Source organism: Macaca thibetana, chromosome 4 (genome assembly GCF_024542745.1).
Source record: "Macaca thibetana thibetana isolate TM-01 chromosome 4, ASM2454274v1, whole genome shotgun sequence".
Lineage (NCBI taxonomy): Eukaryota > Metazoa > Chordata > Mammalia > Primates > Cercopithecidae > Macaca > Macaca thibetana.
Genome location: NC_065581.1, coordinates 11,197,176 through 11,216,509, shown reverse-complemented (window position 1 = coordinate 11,216,509; position 19,334 = coordinate 11,197,176). Strand labels below are relative to the sequence as shown.

The window sequence follows — 19,334 nt, the reverse complement described above, 5'->3', positions numbered from 1 at the left end:
TCCCTAATCCCCTCCCTAACCACTACTGGTGCTTAAATGGTGTCTAAGTAGGTAGTTCATGATCCTCAGTCAAAGCCTGGGTCCAGTGATTTGCAAGTGTCATGACTGTTGGCAAATCTCAGTCTTGCGAATTAGAATTCCCCTGATATGTCTCACATGTCAAGGTAATAGTTATATGATGTTGCCAAAAACGTCCCTCATGTGAAATGTTCTGTTTACGCCCACCGGAAACAAAGATTGAGCAACCATGAATATGTAAAAGTGAAACCATTTCAAGCAACAAAAATATTTGATAGCTATTTTGAAATTAATTTTAATTCCTTTTTTTAATGTGTGTGGGTGGTTGACGTGGGGGCAGTGGATGGATTAATTATCTGTGAAACCCAATAGAAAGTTGCAGTAACCAAAACACAAGTAAAGTTCAGATTTGAACCAGATCTCCTGTCTACTTATTAAGGCATTATACATTTAGATAACATGATGTGTCATTAATGTTTTTCCTCGTATTTTTTGGTTAGGCAGAAACCTTGTGCTATCACTTGGTAACTGTGAGTTAGCCTTAATCTCAATGATTCATAATAGTCCATTTGTTTTCCTTAATTGAATGCCTTACTCCCACAGGAGATGAGGCTAACTGAGGACTCAGCTAGAGTACTCTTTAAGAATGAGCTGGGCTTATCTGCCCCCCAACACCCTCTGTCTCCCAAAATAACCATAACAGGCAAAGCCAGCACACAGAAAATGGCAGTAAAGTGGACTTCTAGACACTCCAGCTACTTCTGAGTCTTTAGTGTCAGGGCACGTCAGTCATCTGTCGATTAGGTTTTTTTCTCCTTTTATTCTTTGGTTCTTGTTACGAGTCATTGTGGCATGACCGAGAGTTTGGCAGGAAATGGGTTCGTGGACCCTCAGTGCGGCGGCGCTAGCACAGCAGCGTGGGCCTAGCAACATGTCGAGCCCTCTTTCCCTTGCGTGCTCCCCTGGGGAAGAAGTCCAGTGTTATCGCCGCTTCCCTGACCCTCTCCACTCAGAGCCCAGCATGACAAGCACACCTTTAAATGGTCTCGAGGAAGGGAATAGCAGAAATGCACGCAACCGGATAGCCTCCTTTCTCTTAATAACCCCTGTCACTGTGGAGCTGGACTTCTAGGCAATCTCACAGAGGCCCAGAGGCCCTGGAATAGATCTCATTTCCTTACAGAGATCACCTTGTCAATTAGAGAACACATACGTTGATTGAATCTAAGATTCTTATCAGTGCCTAGCTCTTTTTCTCCCAAATCGGAAATTCAACCATGGCAGATCCATAATCAAGAAACATACTTGCATTCCCATCCTTTGTTGTTGGTTTCAAAACTATTTCTTTTTTGTATGTATCCATGTTTTACAAACCAAAAAAAATGGGACATATGGTCTGACAAAGGAAAGGATATTTGAACCTGGGGACTGCCTGGGAGAGTCCGGAAACACATGGTCACTCTAGAGACTGTCATCAAGAGCTCCCCTTGAGATTAACCCACTGTCGAAGGCATTATCCCACCCCCCTTACAGCAGCCTTTTGCGGGAAACTATCTAAGATGTTGTGGGGTTTTTTTTTGTTTTTTGTTTTTTTAACATTGACTTGTAAATAACAAGGTGCTCCCTTTCCTTTTCTTTACAGAAATAGGCATCTTTAGAAATAAAGCCATGCCCATTTTGAAATATGGACTTGTTTGGAACACCTGAGAGTGTTAAGCAGTGCGGGGGATTTGCATCCAATTGTTCTTGCTTTAAACCTGGCATGGGCGCTCTTGCCTCATAGCCCACGGCACCTGAATCGAGCCTACTGCCTCCCTTATTAAGATCTTAATTACAGACTCAGCTTAGTTCATTGCTGAAGGGAAAGAATTTCATTTCTCTGAAGTGTGTCTGTTTTTTGGTGTGGCAGGTGTAATCATGATGAGATCATTTCTGGTTTTTTTGTTTTTTTGTTTTTCCTGGAGGAATTTTTTTTTCCAGGGAGAGGAATACAGTTCTTAAGACACAATTTCATGAGCTCATCTTGGCACACTAATAATATCTGTGCTTTGATTTCACAGAGACCCTTTTTTCTGAAGAAATCAGAGCATTTGGAGTATATAATTTCATGATTCCTCATACTTGCATAAAGAAGAACGTGTCTATTAATATTTATTTTGCAGACAGGGAAACAGAGACACAAAAGGCAGAGATTTGGTGGTCCATTAGTCTTAAAACGTGAAGTCTGAAGCTAGACCCTCCTAATTCAGTCTGGTGTCCATTCCTCTATCCAGGGTTTCTCAACCTTGGCACTATTGACATTGAGGGCCAGGTCATTCTTTGTGGTGGGGGCTGTCCTGTGCACCATAGGATGTTTAGCAACGTCCCTGGCCATTCTACCCACTAGATACCAGTAACACACGTGTGCATGCACACGCACACGCGCGCACACACACACGGTGACAACCAAAAAATGCCACTAAACATTGCCTGTACCCAGAGGGACAAAAATCTCCTAGTTGAGAAGCAGTGGTCTAATCTCTTCTACTCCTTCTGCTTAAAAAATAACTGCCCTACTGGTTTTATGTGACAGAAGAATAAAAATACCCCCATAGAACTGATTGCCATAATTTTATCATTACCGATGTTGAGCTTAATGTAACAGGTCCTAACCAAAAAGCAACTTCCTCTTACAGGCCTAGCCCCAGTTTGTTTCAGCGAATACCACAAAATACTAAGAAGCATAGTTTCATTCAAGTCAAATGTAAAACCCATCAAACCATCTCTAAGGCAACTTTAAAGTATTTCTCTGGCATCTCTCTCTACAATATGTACCTCATCATGGAACATGCATTTAGAGCTGGGTCTTTAAGAAAGCTATTTTATTCTCATAAACTGGTGTAAAACATGTGCGTGTAAGAGCTTGTCTCTCCACCTCGGCACTGAACAATTTCACAATGAGGGTTTTTTGTTCCCTTTGCTCCTGCCACCTTTCCCCTGTCTTCTGAGAAACTGCAGCTTCGAAAATTCTTCCTGAAGAGAGCCTAGCGGCTGCATTGCTGACAGCGTATGACTGTACACACCTCTCAGCCAAGTGTGTGAATCTATTTTCTAAAACTCTCTGAGGACCTCACAAGTGAAGTAGATAATACCAATCAGGCACCAAACCCAGGTCAGGTGACATCTAAAAGAGTTCCAGGGAGGGTGGCATCCCATTTCCATCAGCTCGGTTCTGGCTGGAAGATGGACAAGAGTTGCCAGGATGTGTACGCATCTGTGTTGGTGGATTTAGGTATGACCTTGGGCTGCATAGCTTGGTGAAGGAAGATAAGAGAGATGGGAATGGAAAATAGGAACCTCTTTCTCTTCTTTCAAACACCTTATCAGATGTTATAACTTGTGCATTTTGACTTTGAGAAATGACATCATTTTTGGAAGTATATTGTAATATAGTGGATTGCAGTCTCCTACTCCATTAAAACTTAATTCTTATTTCTCTTCCCTTAGTACCTGGATGTTAGAGGGATTTGTCTAGACAGGCAGATAGATATGATCCAGTGCCAACACTGTAATGCTGGCTGAAATCCAGATGGTTGTTTTATTGTTAATAAAATCTATCTTGGGGGTGGGTGGGTGTCAGGCCTTCATCATTATATGGTGCCTGTCAGATTTATCTATGGACGGAACCCTGAAAAGAGTTTGTGCCTGCCCTGCATTTTTGACCCCTTGCCAAGATACTGTACTGAAATCTATCAAAACTGGGCAACCTGGGACAAATGCTTCAAAATTCCAAGGCTTAATAGCAACAGTGCTGACTTCTAAGATGGAGAAGATTCTCAGGAAGGGCATCCTTGTCTGGTGGAAAAAATTCTAGATTAAGAGGTGAGCAAGATGCTAGCTCTGGCTCTGCTGCTAATCTAATAAGAGACCATCTGGGCTGTAAAATAAGGAGACTGGATTAGAATGGTTCCTTCTTACTAATCAACTCTGCTCAAGGTATGTGTGACTTCTGGTTCTAATACCTATAAAAAACCTAGGTGTTCTTCCACCTTCTTTTTTTTTTTTTTTTTGAGACGGAGTCTCGCTCTGTCACCCAGGCTGGAGTGCAATGGTGCGATCTCGGCTCACTGCAACCTCCGCCTCCTGGGTTCAAGCAATTCTCCTGCCTCAGCCTCCCGAGTAACTGAGATTACAGGTGCACGCTGCCATGCCCCACTAATTTTTTGTATTTTAGCAGAGACGGGGTTTCACCATGTTGCCCAGGCTGGTCTCAAACTCCTGAGCTCAAGCAATCTGCCTGCCTTGGCCTCCCAAAGTGCTGGGATTACAGGCGTGAGCCACTGTGCCCGGCCTCCACCTTCTTTAAGACTCTCAGGAGTTGCTTCGGTAAACCCAAAGACGAGTGAAAAATAGAACTCAGCAGTCAAATTCGTCTTCCACCGTGGGCCAGGAAATAATAGAAGTTGACTATAACATTGCACATATACACACATATATGCAATCTGCCTACTAACTTTTTGCCCTAAGATTTTGTTGGTTATACAGTAAACAAATCCTAGCATATGAATGCGTTTGTCCAGCATGAACCCTAAATCAGGCAAGAATACATGGCATTCATTCAAGTGTGGGGAAGGAGAGAAACCCAGCTTTTGAGGAAACCCTTTTTAATTGCACAGCTATGTTGTCCATATCATGTTACCAAATCTCGTCAGATAGAGATTTCTTTCTGAGATCCAAATATCCAAATTTGCAATGAGCATTGGATCTTTTCATCAGCTCTCAAAAAGTACCTTCACTTTGGTATATCAGCCACCAAAATAGTGCTGGGTTCCAAATGATCCCTCATCAGATTGGATTGGCCAGTGTGGAAGAGATGTTAAGATTCCCAAACCCTGGATCCACAACCACACACAGGGCGCTGTCCCATAGCACATCCAGGGAGTATTAACAGCGTCTCTTGCCATGCCAAAGAGTACCTTCGGGAGGCAGGTATCTATTGTCACATTTCTGAAACCTTCTCCCACTCAGACATGCTCAAAAGAGAAATCTATAGCTAAAGTTCACAGAGCTGGAAACTCTAAGAAAACTTGAGAACTCAGGACAGAGTGAATGATGTCAAGATTCAGAGAGGGTCCAAGATACTCACGTAAGCTTTGTAACCATCATAGGGGTCTAAAAGAAGCACTTTACAGAAAATAAAAATTACTGCCTGAAATGCAATCTGGGTGACAGAGGAGTCCTTGGTGGGAAATGCTGAACACCCCTCACCAGTGAGCAGAAGGATGACGGGGATTAGTGGGACAAAGTGGGGTCCTGCTCTTGCCTTTCTGTGAGCTCGTTCAGCTCACCTAGTGAAAAGTGTGTCAGAACACAGTCAGCAAATAGTACTGGGAAAAAAATTATCATATCATAGCATATCTTATATCATATCATAACTTATCATATCTTCTGTCTCCTGAATGTGAAAGTTTCATGTCTGCAACTTCATAATCTCAGGAGGAACCAACTCAAAAAATTCAACATTCCAGATCTTCAGATGCAAGAACCTAAGTGTAAACCAAGTATTCTGAGAATTAAAATCCTGACACTTATAGATATCCATGTTTTCTGACTATGGCTGTTTCCTTCTTTGGGGAAAGCCCACATCCCCCTCTATCCCAAAGGTGATGATGGGAAGGAGAGGAGAAATGTAGCCAAAATGGTTTGCAGTCCTCAGACCAAAGCTGGTTTTCATCAGTACGCACAAAAGCACGTGAGCCTTTCTCTTCCCCGTTGTGCCCCGAGACTGACCTTGACAATGTTCATCCCTCAGCCGCCTGCCTTAGGATTGACTTCCTTGATGATGGCCATTTCCTTGAACGTGTCTGTTTCTCAGGGTCTGTCCTCTGCATGCATTTGTGCATGCAGGCACGCAAACCCACAAAAGTCCAGGCTAAAATTCTGGGGGATTGGGTACAGGAAAATAATGTCATTGAGAATGGGGCAACCCTGAAGCCATGGCAGGATCTCCTGCATGACAAATATAGAATGAAGTAAAAATAATCAGAGGAAGCCAGGCCATTGATGATGCTATCGGTCTTAGTGGGCTGATACACCAGACATAGTGTCTCATTTCTCTTAAAAGGACCGCATGAGTGATCATGGAAACTACAAGTCACACCTCTCCATATATGGAAAAGCAGATTGTTTCTCTGACATAGGAGTAATAAGCTTTCTTGACATTTTGATAGCAGTGAGGAAGGAAAAAAAGGCAGGGAGCAGTTGGAGGTGGGGTGAGGGGTAGAAGTCATCATGTGACCTAGAGTTCTCTGTACCCGTGTTCTGGTCAACTGTACAGTATTTTCTTCCTTCTCCTCAGGCATAGCTTGGGAACCAGGAACAGCAGAACCCAAGTGGTCTGGCAAAGTGTCTGAATGGTGCTCTGTCACCTAGTGCCAAAAGCAGATTGCTACACTGAAGGGAGAAAAGCTCTTAAAAGAGACCATTGTGCTTAATCTCACTGGGATGGTCAGTTCCTCTTGGCCTTCCTGTTTGCTCCGTAGTTGCAAACACTAGTTTCAGGGGGGTCAGGCTACCGATCTGCGTCATTATCCTGTTTTAATAGGGAGGGGCAGGCACTTTCCTGCTGTCTGTCTCCCACAGTCTCTGGCTGTGAGGCTTGAGTGACTTGGATATGACATTTCTCTTTCTGGTTCATTCATTTTCCCCACTTCCATCTGAAAATTCTAACCAAATGTCTTGCTGAACTCTTTAAGTAAAACAATTTCACCCTCCCTGCAGACAATAAGGAAATCAGAGTCCAGAATCTATTTCAACTTAGTAAACATTTAATGAGTCTATATTTCGTTTTGGATACGGGGGTAAAGTTCTGGAAATGCAAAAGGAATTTGCATGTCTGAACTTAAGGAGTTCACAGTCTTGAACAGGACAATCCAAGTTGTACTGTAAAGAAATAGTATGATCGAGAACTGGGAAGGGAAACAGCCTTTGGATAGATACGCAGTCTGGTTAAATGGAAGATGGGTTTTGAGGGAGGAAGAAGTTTAATGCAGGAAAGCCAACTGGGAAGCAATCTCTGTGCTACAGAAAACAACAACAAAAAAAGTTGCTAAGAACCTGAATAAAGGGTGGCAGTGAGGTGGAAAGCAGGGCCCCACTGATGGGTTGCAGGTCATGAAGAGACATAACAAACCTCTGCGGCTCCTTCTGGGCAGCTGTATGCATGCTGTTAACCAAGCAAAGCAAAGCAAAGCAGGAGAAAAAGGTGTTTGCACTTGCTTTTAGAGAGGAAGATGCCCATTAGACTGGATATAAGGGACTGGAGTGCAGAAGAAATATCCAGCAAAAACGCTGGCTTTAGGAAATATCTGTGTGTTCAGATGCCATCCCATAGATGAGATTCCCTCTAGAGAGTAAGCACATAGTTGAGAGGAGGAAAGTGCAAAGGAGAAATATCTCTTTGGAACATGACCACTTTAGGGATGGGAAAAAGATTTAGTCTCCGATGGAGAATAAGGATGAGAGTGGTCAAGAGAAGAGGGAGAACTAAAAAGTGGTATCGTGGAGGTCAGAAGAAGACAGTTTCAAGGAAGCTTGGGGTGGGGATCAAGGCTAGAGGCTGCTGCAATCAGGGTTCCCTCAGATAGGGCTCATGATCCCAAATGCTGGTTTCCAATCCTGATTAGAGCCACAGCTTGTGTTGCACCTGCATTTCACTTGACTAAATTCTGTCCTAATTCTGGACCTGAAGACAAAAGGCCTGAATTCCTATCTCAGCTCTAAGACTTTCTTGCCAGGTGACTTGGCAAATCATTAACTTCTTGAGGCTCATTTTTTTCTTTTGTAAAGTAAAAGGGTTGGACGGTAATTGTTTAAAGTTCCTTCTGGCTTTCAAGTTCTGTGCCCTAACTGTTTTGGCATTTTGCCAAGCTCTAGCTGCACTGCTAACTGCCAGCCGCTGGAGACTAACCATCCAACTGAATATAGAGTTACATAGTTCTCTTATCTCTCCTTGATTTGTTTCTGTGTTGACCTTCCCTACCCTGGAGATAAATATCCAAGGTGGTGGGGCAGGCAGGAGAAAGCGTAGATCTTGAGTAGCCGAAACTGCTTCTCTGGGGTTTTTCTAAGATAGCAGATCATCAGTTTCTGACTTTATGGCCTCAAAGAATCACACCTTTGCACTGAAGGAGAGGGTCCCTCCACCTCCTTGCCAGAAGAATTCATTCTTGATTTTCCTACTTACGAGTGATGTGCACTTTTGAATGAGATGGTTTATGGTCCAGCTGAAATTCATTTGACTGTTAAGGTCTTACTGAAACCTTGTGCCAACACCAAATCTTTTCAAAAGCCCAACTCCTGCCCCATGCCTTTCCCTGCTTGCTGATGTATTATCTGTGTTGGAATCTGATGAGATTTATCCATAATTTATCAAGTAGTATCATTATTAATACGTTGTCTTAGAAGTTCCCTTGAATGCAACCAATGGTTTCACTATCGCTGTTTGTAGGCAGATACTCAACAAGAGGTTGCAGTGACAAGAACTCATTCATAATTCAGAAATATACTGCTTTGAGATAACAGTTCTTCTGAAATGTAATCGTGAGTGAGATAAATATCAGATAGGTATAAAACATACATAATAGCATCATTAGAATAGGACCAAGCCTGGACTGCGAATGGAGAGGAGGCAAGGCGGGGAGGGACCCTGAAGCCCAAGGGCCATCTAGCAATTAATTAAAACATCACCATAGCTTACCAAGGACCAGGAAACTAAGGCCCGAAGGGGAGCTTTTGCCTGGCAAAGTAACACAGCTAGAACCAAAGACCCCAAATATCCAATTTATTCCATAGACATGAAAAGAAGAACCAGTCCTCTTCAGTACTTTATCATATAATGGAACTGAGCCCAGTAACAAGGACGCTGTGTGGCTGAGCTAAGGTGGCTTAAAGTTCTGGAAAGAGGATTAAACTGAAAGAGCGCAATTCTCTTTCCATCGCTGCCAACAGTGTGGCCGTGGGCAAATGATAGGCCACCCCAGACCCATTTCATCATCTGTGACTCAAGGGCATTGTGTCCAGGTGTCTCTAAAGGTCTCTGGAGCTGTAAGCTTCAGTTTAGGAGAGTGGTTGGATGTAGACATTGACTCTCTGTAGCTTGCACAGATATTAAATAACTCATACTCCTGTTCAGCCAAGGCTGAGAATATGTATCAGTGTGTGAACAGGTGTGAGACTAGTGCCGGGGTCCTGGCTACTAACAGCAGTGGCAAGCTGTGCCTGAAACCTAATCTCTATGGGCTCTGAGGAGGACCGCTGGGAAGTCCTGACCACCCGTCCGGAGGACTCACCTGCGGTGCCTACATCAGCCCAGACTGTGGGGCTCTGAGAGTTTTCCCCGAAAAGCAGCTCACAGGCCGGTGTGGAAACATTAGCCGGCTGCTCACCAGGTGGTAAGAAGGTTACTGGGACAGGAGACAAAGAACGCCCAGGACGACTCTCGCACGGGGATTTCTATCTGCCTCTGATCAATCATGCTCCGGTGATCCACTTCAGTACCTCATGGTGCTCTTGGAGTTGGAAGTGGCCCAATTCCGAATGCTTTGAGCTGATTTATGCTGATTGGATCTGTAGCCCTTTGCCTTTCTACTGTTTTCTGTTTCTCTTCTTTCCCTTCTTTGTAGCCAATATAATTGCACAGCTACCAACCCCCAGCTCTCATACAACTGGCCCGACTCTGTTACTTCTGATTTCATGTAGAGGCTTCCCGATTGCTGAATGGGCCCAGAATAAAGGGACGGACAGAGGCCAGAGTGGTCAGCTCTCTCCCCACTTAATAATCTCAGTACAACTCTGGTGGAATCATTTCATGGAGGTCATTTTAGTAAAAGGACCAGAATCTTGTCCTCTATAACTCTGTAATTTCTCTTGTGAAATACAGAACACCCAAAAGATGGGAGAAGAGAAACAGAGGCAATTTTAGGATTATGACACCATCCTTAAACGGTTCCATGAACAGGATAAACTGCTGCCTGATTTTATCTTTATGTATGTGAACTTTTAATTGTTAGATGAAACCCAACGCCTCCTGGAATATTAACTACCCAGTGAATCCTTCCCCTGAAACACACAGTCCTCAGTCTCCCTCTAGCTTCCGTGGCCACTCACCTTTCTGTGTCCCACACTTCCTGGATCTCATAACTATCAAGAAAAAGGACTTCAACCTTATTCTTGAAGAGTATCACAAAGCTTCCTGAGGACTGTCCTCTATGTTTATCTCCTTTAATTGCCCTGGCTAAGAGGAACCTGGCTCACAGCAGCAGAACTGGACCTTCCCAACTACTGAATAGAGGGCAGATCCCTTCCATTGCACAGCCCTCCAGAGTGGAAAATGCGCACAACCCGTGGCAATGGGGCTGGCACAGGGGGACGTGAGTGGTGCAAGTCAGCCTCAAAGAAATGAAAAGCTCGAGGCTGAATGATCAAGTCCACGTCGCTAGAGAAGAAAACAGAGGGCAAAAGTCCAGACAACCTCAGCCGAAAATCCCACGAATACGTCATGGTATGAAATAAAGTCACGAACCTGCCCCATCCAATCCGCAATCCCTTCTTCCATAAATGAGCCCCACCTCAATGACATTAAGTGCATCCAAACATCTTCACAAAGCACTAGAGATCACTTTTAGTGTTCCGAGGGCTTGTGCTGAATCAACAACGTCCCCGACTTCTCTGTGCTCTGGGAAGGGGGCAGGCATGCGGGAATGGCTGCCCGCGTGCTGGGAAACTTTACTAATGCCAAGAAATGAAATCTTCCCAGCCTTTGAAAGGCCTCCAAGAATGTCAGCACGTACCGCCTGCCCACTCTCTGCTGAATGCCTACTTTGGCTGTCTGCTTAGTACTGAATGTGCCAGACAGGCCTTCATACAAAGACGGAGAGTGTGTTGGACCCATGAAAGGGGAAGGCACAGCTTTTCCAATGTGAATGGCGAGATTCAAGAAGTAGGTGACGAAAGGGGAGGGCGAGGAGGGGCCCTCAGGAAAGGTATGCATAAAAGACCGAAAGAGAAGAGTTGGCATCCTCCTACGTGTTAATAAATTCGTTGTCAAAGCTGGAGATGTAGATGACTGCCGGCCTGTGCTCCATGCTTGATGGCATGTCTGTATGCCTTGCTTGTAGATTCTCTCTGGATCGGAGGCTCCTGTCATCTGAGAACAAGAATTTCTAAGCCCTGCCAAGGCATATATATGTGGACTTCTGTTGATTTTTCAACTCCAAATATAAATGCTATTTGTACTGTGTTATTTGGGATTTTTCTTTTACTCTTTTCACCTCCAGTATAGAACAATATTGAGAAATGTTCATTGTTGTACATCTGAAGATCTTGGGATTTTTTTTTTCCTTAAGCTCACTTTAAAAAAGGAAGAAAAACATTTTGAATAGTGAACCATGCTCTAACTCTGTAACAGTGCTACTCATAATTCCTTGGCACGGCATCTCCTGCTAGAGGAAAGAACTCTTCTGGTGTTTTGAGCTTTTCCAAGGAGGCAGTCTGATGTCACTGGTGGCAGATGCAGTGTGTATGTATCTGTCTTTTGTCTGCACCATCTGTTTTTCTCCTTACAGTCTATTGTTCAGATTTATGCTTCTCTCTTTCCAGGAAGTGTGCCTTTCCATAAGAGCACAGGCCTTAGGTGCTAAAGGGATTGACCCAATATTCTAACACGGTTTCCTTCTCTTCCTTCTTTCCTAGAATCTTATGGCAAGGGCCTTATATGACAATGTCCCAGAGTGTGCCGAGGAACTGGCCTTTCGCAAGGGAGACATCCTGACCGTCATAGAGCAGAACACAGGGGGCCTGGAAGGATGGTGGCTGTGCTCCTTACATGGTCGACAAGGCATTGTCCCAGGCAACCGGGTGAAGCTTCTGATTGGTCCTGTGCAGGAGACCACCTCCAGTCACGACCAGCCTGCCTCTGGACTGATGCAGCAGACCTTTGGCCAACAGAAGCTCTATCAAGTGCCAAACCCACAGGCTGCTCCCCGAGACACCATCTACCAAGTGCCACCTTCCTACCAAAATCAGGGAATTTACCAAGTCCCCACTGGCCATGGCACCCAAGAACAAGAGGTATATCAGGTGCCACCATCAGTGCAGAGAAGCATTGGGGGAACCAGTGGGCCCCACGTGGGTAAAAAGGTGAGTAAGTCACTAACTAAATCTTTGTTCCTACTTATTTTTTTTTCCCATTGCACTTGGAGCATTTGGAAATGTTCCCAAAATAATAACTTGAAGCTGCCAAGAAGTAGATATAACCAATACCTTAGCTCAGGTATCATGTATGCATGATTTTTGCCATTCATCCATTATTCAGCAAAACCTCTTTGAACTACCACGTGCTGAGTATGGTTGATTTCCAGCCCTCCTAAGTTCCTGTGTCATCCTGGGTTACATGGGTTGTTAAACTGTTTCTCTCCATCTTTCTCACACATTAGCTTCTAAGCCTTCATTCTGTGCTCAAATAGTTTCCTATCTTTTCTGTTTCTTCATGGAGTGGAACAGACACCAAATCTCATACAAGCCTGATGATGCAACAAGGATCCTCCCTTGGCCAAAAGCTGAATCATGACCTCGGTGGCCTGGCTGAACAAGGAACCCACCCAAAGTAGTGAGAGTGAGGAAACTGGGAGTAGGTCATGCTGACCAACTCATTCTGTAGAGCTGTCAGCTTAGTTTGACTCATTTAAAATGCATAGATACTAGTGGAATTGGAATGAAGCTGTCCTCCTGTCCTTCAAGTCATTCTTATAATAATGCCTGAGGCTGTGGGTGAAAACAGTGGAACTTGGATATTTAAGAAGAAATTAATTTAAAAATACAGTGTGGGGGGCTCTGCAACACCCTGTATAATCCCAAATACTTTAGCAATTTGAGGTCAATAGAAATTCACTAATTGAACAATGAATGTTGAGCACCTAATATATTTTTGATGCTTGTGATACAGTGATTAATTAAAGATAAACAAAGCCCTGGTGATGCTTACATTGCCGTGGGGGAGACGGAAGCAACCAAGAGAATGCTAGGTGGGGACACGTGCTATCAGGAAAATAATGTCAGTGGACTGATCGGGGTAATATCCACAACCAAGATGATGCTTATGTGAACATCACAAGGGAGGGATTTCCTCTTTCATTTACTGGCAAATTCCAATGGGTCCTGCAAGGTTTGGTATTAGGAATGAACCAATTTAACTGGGTAAGAAGATATCCCTGAATTACAAGAGGAAAGATGCAATTACATAACCAGAAAGAGCTTGTTGACCCTTAGAACACTAGCTATAGATCTGCCCTGTCCCAAGTAAATCTAATATGAAGTCTGATCTTACAAACCTCTGTAAATTAGGGAGTATCTATTTGATGCTATTAGAATCCTCGGTTGAAAAAACAAAGGATTCCTTTAAACAACGAAAGCACGAATGCATTTTTGGGTACATGGAGAGAGGCAGCCTAGAGACCCAGGATCAGGATAGTGCCGAAAACCCTTGGTGTTTGGCAGGGGATGTGCCAGGGCCACCCTCCTGCCCTCCCCATCCTGGCCATGTCACCACCCCAGACCCTGACTGTGCGGGTGGATTCCTTTAAACAACCAAAGCACTAATGCATTTTTGAATCACCTTTTATATAAAAAGCATGTTTTACAAAATACTTCTCAAGAGCACACATGTGGCATGAGCTGAGTGTATGTTCCTTAAGAGGGATTCCTCAAGGGTGGTGCACAGCTTTTAGACTTGTACTGCCCATGACAACGATGCCGGCCTAGAGGTGATAAACTGACCTGTGGCTTTTCAGTCTTCCTTGTCCTGGGAATTGTAGATTCAAAGGGAAAACGAAACCTGGCCTCTATCTCCAGAGGGGAAAAAAACAGTTGAAAGGTGTAACTATAAATAAATAACTTCTCTCATTCTTAGTCCTGGTTGTTTGCACCTTAAAAATAGCTCTCCCACATCTGAGCCAGTGAGGCAGATGGGGAGGCCAGAACAGGAAATGCTTGGCGGAGAGGTGGTGGGCTCTAAACTTTCATCACGGTTGACTTTGGCAGGAAGGTAGCGTGTTTTCCTTTTTAGACCCAACCTTTTCAGCTCCAAGTGGGAGAAGCCTAAGCCTTCAGACTTCTTCCCTTTGTGTCTGCTGGGACTGCCCTGCAGGCTTTCCCCATGGCTCCCTGTCCTTCCAGAGGGCAGAAATTTGGACTCATCTTCCCTTGCATTGATGTCAAAGGGCTTGGGTACTGGGGTGACCCTCAGGCACTCACATTCCATGTTTTGTTTTACTTTAAGTCTACACTCAGTAGAACATTTTCTGTTTAGCAAAAGGTAGATGAGTCCTGCAGGAGGAAATCAGCTTCTGAAAATGCCCTGTGCCAGCCCTTCCAGGAGTTGCAGCCAGGGCTGAAGAGTAGGTCATGCCTGAAGCATCACACAGTCAGGGTCTGGGGTAGTGACATGGCCAGGATGGGGAGGGCAAGAGGGTGGCCCTGGCACCTTCCCTGCCAAATACCAAGGGCTTCTCCACAGTATCCTGATCCTGGGTCTCTAGGCTGCCTCTCTCCATGTACCCTAGACCAGTGGTTCACACCCGTGGGAGTGTGGTTGCCTCTTCCTTTCTTTTCACTCCCTTCCTCACTTCTCTTCTCTCTCTCTCTCTCTCTCTCCCCCTCGCCGTCCTTCCCTCCTTCCCTCTTCCTTCTTTCCTCCTTTCCTCTGTTCCTTCCTTTCTTTCATAGTGGAGATGGCTTATCTGCTAGGAGGTGATTTTAGCCTTCCTGGCAATTGCAACTGCTTTAAAAAACATCTGTCAACATCTTCCTGGGTATAGGATATTCTCAGTGGGTGGGAATCGTTTTAATGACTTAAGCCTAGGCCCTAAGCGATAATCCCAGCGCACTGGGGATCAGGCGTGGCTTATTCATTTTTCTGAGTTTGCATTTTAGCAGTTTTACTGACTTGCTTAATGAAGCAATTTGCTCATTTTCTCTTTAAATTTTTCATCTGTAAGATAATGGTGAGCCCAGAACTAGATATGCTTGATAGTTTAAGCTATGGTCTTTAAAAGCTCTTGAATAATAAAATGAGGAAACAGTGGAATCTTTTTCTGAACCACCAGGGTGGGGTTTAAAAATGTTAATGGGCATAGAATCACCCCTAGAGGTAGGGACAGTGAGTTTAAATGCAGATTCCCAGGTCTTTCCCTCAGAGAAGCTAATCCAGTAGGTCTGGTTTGGGGCCCAGGAATCTGCATCTTATTGAGCTCCTTGCATAGTTTTGGGGGTGGTGGCCTAGGACTAGATCTCGAGAAACATTGTAAAGGGACCATGAAGGAGCTGGGACATGTTCCAATCTGATTATGGTTTGGGACTTTCCATAGTTCAAAATTCCCTTGATATTGCTACAGACTGTGGGCTTCAGAAGTTTTATCCAGCACTGCTTTGTTCTACTAATGAATCACTTAAGGAAAAAACAAACAAACAAACAAACAAAAGAGACAGTGAATTCTGCCTTCTATTACTTCAACTTTGCTCTTGGAAAGTCCAACCTCTATCCACCCTCTTTTATCCCCTCCACACTAACTGACATTCATCACTTATTAAATCAGCATTTAGAGAAAGAAATATGTCATAAAATCCCCACCCTTTTAGGAAACAAGCAGACAGTATGAGAACTGTGGAGAGAGTAAGGCCTTCAGGGTTCAGCTGATGCCGGGTTGTTTCTCCATAGCTGTATATCCTTTGTTAAGTTACCGACCATCTCTAAGCCTTGGTTTCTTCATCTGTTTTATGGGAACGATCCTAACTACTTCATAGGGCTGTCATGAGAATTAAATGGAAGTATACATAGAAGGTCCCTGACTCAGTGCTTAGCATGGCAGGGACTTAAAAGAATGCATTCCCTTCACCTTGCGTTTCCTTTCTCAGAGTTTATTTTCTACTACATCAGCCCTGTTGTGTTTCTTACTACACACCGAAGGTACAAGTGCTTTCTTGCTAACACATATGCTGTGCTTTTTGAGTGTGTGGCTTTCTCTTTGGTTCTACAAGAATTCTGCAAAGCATGGAAAAAAAACTCTCCAAGTTATCTGAAAACCATATACGCTGACACCTTTACTTAATTTCATTGGTCGTTTTCACTCTGGGTTTTATGCACAGGGCCGTTTTATCCATTAGGCATTGTAGGCAACATGCCCAGTGCCTATAAGAACGTTTGAGAGCTGAATAAAAGATCTTTTGGCTCCAAAATATGAAACACAAAAACTGCAAAACAGAAACTAATAAACATTTAGGCCAATGTCTAGGAAACCATATTATGTCTACCCCATTAATTGTTCTATTTAGGGCTCATAACTATTTCATCATATTAGAAAATAATATGTAGGTTATATTTTTCTCACTTTGCAAAGATTTCTAAATATGCATCGTGATTGCCAAGAACCCATAGGCAATCCTAAATTAAATGAGTTACTCATAGTCAAATAATTTGAAAAGCTGAGTTATAAAAGAAGAAAAAAGTTTTCAATTTTTAACAGCAAAAGTTCTACTTAATATGGGATTATGGTTTGGGGTAAATGAAACCTACAAATGTTCAAAACCAAAAGCCTAAAAAGATCTAAAATCGTCTCATTTCTCTGCTTCAAAGATCAGTGAAATTGTCACCTGAGCTCATTCATTTCACGGTTGATCTGCATGGGAAATTATGTGTGCTTCTCTGATTATTCTTTGGATGTGTCGCTTTTATTCTAACTGCTGGAACTATTTGTTGTACCTCTTTCTGAAGATCAGTTTGGGGCTAAATTACAAGCTCCATCAACGCAGGGGCCATGGCTGCCTCCTGACTGCTTATAGGCTAAGCACTTGGTAGAGCATCAGCCCACAGATAGCAGCCCAGTGAACCAATGAACAAGGTGGAAGCGAGAATCAAAGTGTTAAATTAGAGTTAACCTTTAATTAACTGAAAGGTGGTTCTGATCTTATCACCCATTCACCCTCACACGCTGCTGCTCCAATCCCATGGTCCAGCTTATTACCATCTGGTATGAGAGGTGTCAGATTATATACAGTCACTTCCCTCGCTGAAGGACCTTTCAGAATGTCACTGCCTGTGTGCTCTAAGCGTAATTAATCATACACAATAAATGAGTACCTTGAAGCAAAGCATGAGTGATATAAAGTTGGGCTTATCTGAGAGTTTAACTTCTGTGCATTTTGCCCAATTTAGACAAGATTAGTTAACTCCTCTGTGGTCACCTAAGGAGGAAAACTAGCCTTTTTTTTTTTTTTTTTTTTTTGAATCAGGGTCTCGCTCTGTCACCCAGGCTGAAGTGCGGTGGCGCCATCTTGGCTTACTGCAACTTCCGGCTCCTGGGTTCAAGCGATTCTCATGCCTCAGCCTGCTAGCTGGGACTACAGGCATGCGTTACCAAGCCTGGCTAATTTTTGCGCTTTTAGTAGAGATGGGGTTTTGCCCCGTTGGCCAGGCTGTTCTTGAACTCCTGGCCTCAAGTGATATGCCTGCTTCAGGTTCCCAGAGTGCTGGGATTAATAGGCATAAGCCACTGTGCCCGGCCTGACTTTTTCCTCTGAGGAGCAGAACTTCCTTTCCATATGTTATGATTTACCTAGAATGCCTTTCCCGTCTATTCTCCCAGTGAACTCCTATCCATTCTTTAAAACCCACTCCAAGGTTCATCCCCTTCATGAAGCTTCCTCTCTGCAACCCAGCAGTTTCTCCCTTCTCTATGGTCCCAGAATATGTTGTATATTTCACTGATCTCAAGGGCTCCTTAAAAATGGAATGGTCTGCCATAGCAATGCGTGTGATGGTCTAGACTGGGGTAAGTATTGCTTTGAGGTGGCACTTGGAAAACTCAAGTAATATTCAGATTTACCAAGATCCTATGACATCATCTTTAAGGACCATTTTCTACCTTCCAAAATGGGTCACAGCCAAATGTTGGCAGGAAATGATTCAAAGGTTTTAGCCAGGTCTTCCAGGCTCATTCCTGAAAGGTAATGTAAGAAACAGAAATAGATTAGCTACAATGTTTGTACCTTCCTAGACACTGAGTCATCACACATTACACACATACACGTACATACACATACACACACACACACACGCAGACACCCATAAGCTGTTGGCTAAGGAACAAGGACTTCCCTTATTGGAATTTGAGGCATTGTGAAATCTGGTTGCCCAGAGTGTCACTCAGATACTAGCCAACTAAGTACTATATATTAGCTGCATGACTTGTCTAACAACAAGCAAAAAATAGGTTTAGAGGAAATGAAAGCTTCCAGAAAAGTTAAACTCTGACTTCACCTCACTTTCGCCTATTCCCTGCCTATACACACACAAAATACACACACACCCAAAAAAATACTTCTAGGGCAGAGGGTACTTCAGTTTCTTCATTTATAAATCAGTAAAATACAACTATGTTCCAGAATTGTACGTTTCTACATAAAGATAATCCTAATTTAAATGAATTGTTTGCCTCGATACATGGTTTTCGGGGCTATGCAGAGAACTGAACTTGCCATCTAAAATGTCACCCCTGAAGTTTCAAGATACATTTTAATACTACACAAAACTGGAGGTCGTTCAGCACTTGAAGGGCAGGACTTTATGAGCTCACTTTGAAAATGAGAAGTATCTTTTCTCAGACAAGTCACCAAAGCCAAAGCAATGAGCAAACTGTAACACCCCTCCTTAAAAATTAACAAAGGTCCTTTTTGTTTGGCCAGTGCCAAAGCCTTCAAACTCAGTTGCACTTCGTTCTAAAGTTTATAGATAATGCATATTTCTAAGAGTGCATTAGTAACTTCTTATAAACCCACACCAAAGCAAACAGAGGTTAACCCTCCTTTTTCAATGATTTCATGCTAAGTGACTGTGCTTATCAGAGTGAAGAGGTAAGAGGCTGCTTTAATATGATGTCTGGCTAAGTAGGAGAACACTGTATTTGTGAGAGAGAGAGAGAACAGAATAAGTTTATTTATTTAATTTCATGATAAAACAAACAATATTGGTTGAACACATCTTTTTTTGAGACAAAGTTTCACTCTTGTTGTCCAGGCTGGAGTGCAATGGTGCAATCTCGGCTCACTGCAACTTCTGCCTCCCGGGTTCAAGTGATTCTCCTGTCTCAGCCTCCTGAGTAGCTGGGATTACAGGTGCCCACCACCACGCCGGCTAATTTTTGTATTTTTAGTAGAGATGAGGTTTCATCATATTGGTCAGGGCTGGTCTTGAACTCCTGACCTCAGGTGATCTGCCCACGTCGGCC

General features: G+C 43.5%; 1 protein-coding gene across 3 annotated transcripts in view; it reads left to right on the top strand.

Moving 5' to 3' along the window:
* Positions 1-19,334, top strand: part of NEDD9 (neural precursor cell expressed, developmentally down-regulated 9) — a 123,594-nt gene that overhangs the window by 82,978 nt on the left and 21,282 nt on the right. For 2 of the 3 annotated variants that reach the window (XM_050789577.1, XM_050789576.1), the window contains exon 2: positions 11,749-12,195. The exons of the other annotated variant lie outside the window; for it this stretch is intronic. In XM_050789577.1, the coding sequence (XP_050645534.1) occupies positions 11,749-12,195 (447 nt within the window). The remainder of the gene's footprint in view (positions 1-11,748; positions 12,196-19,334) is intronic. 3 annotated transcript variants of the gene reach the window in all.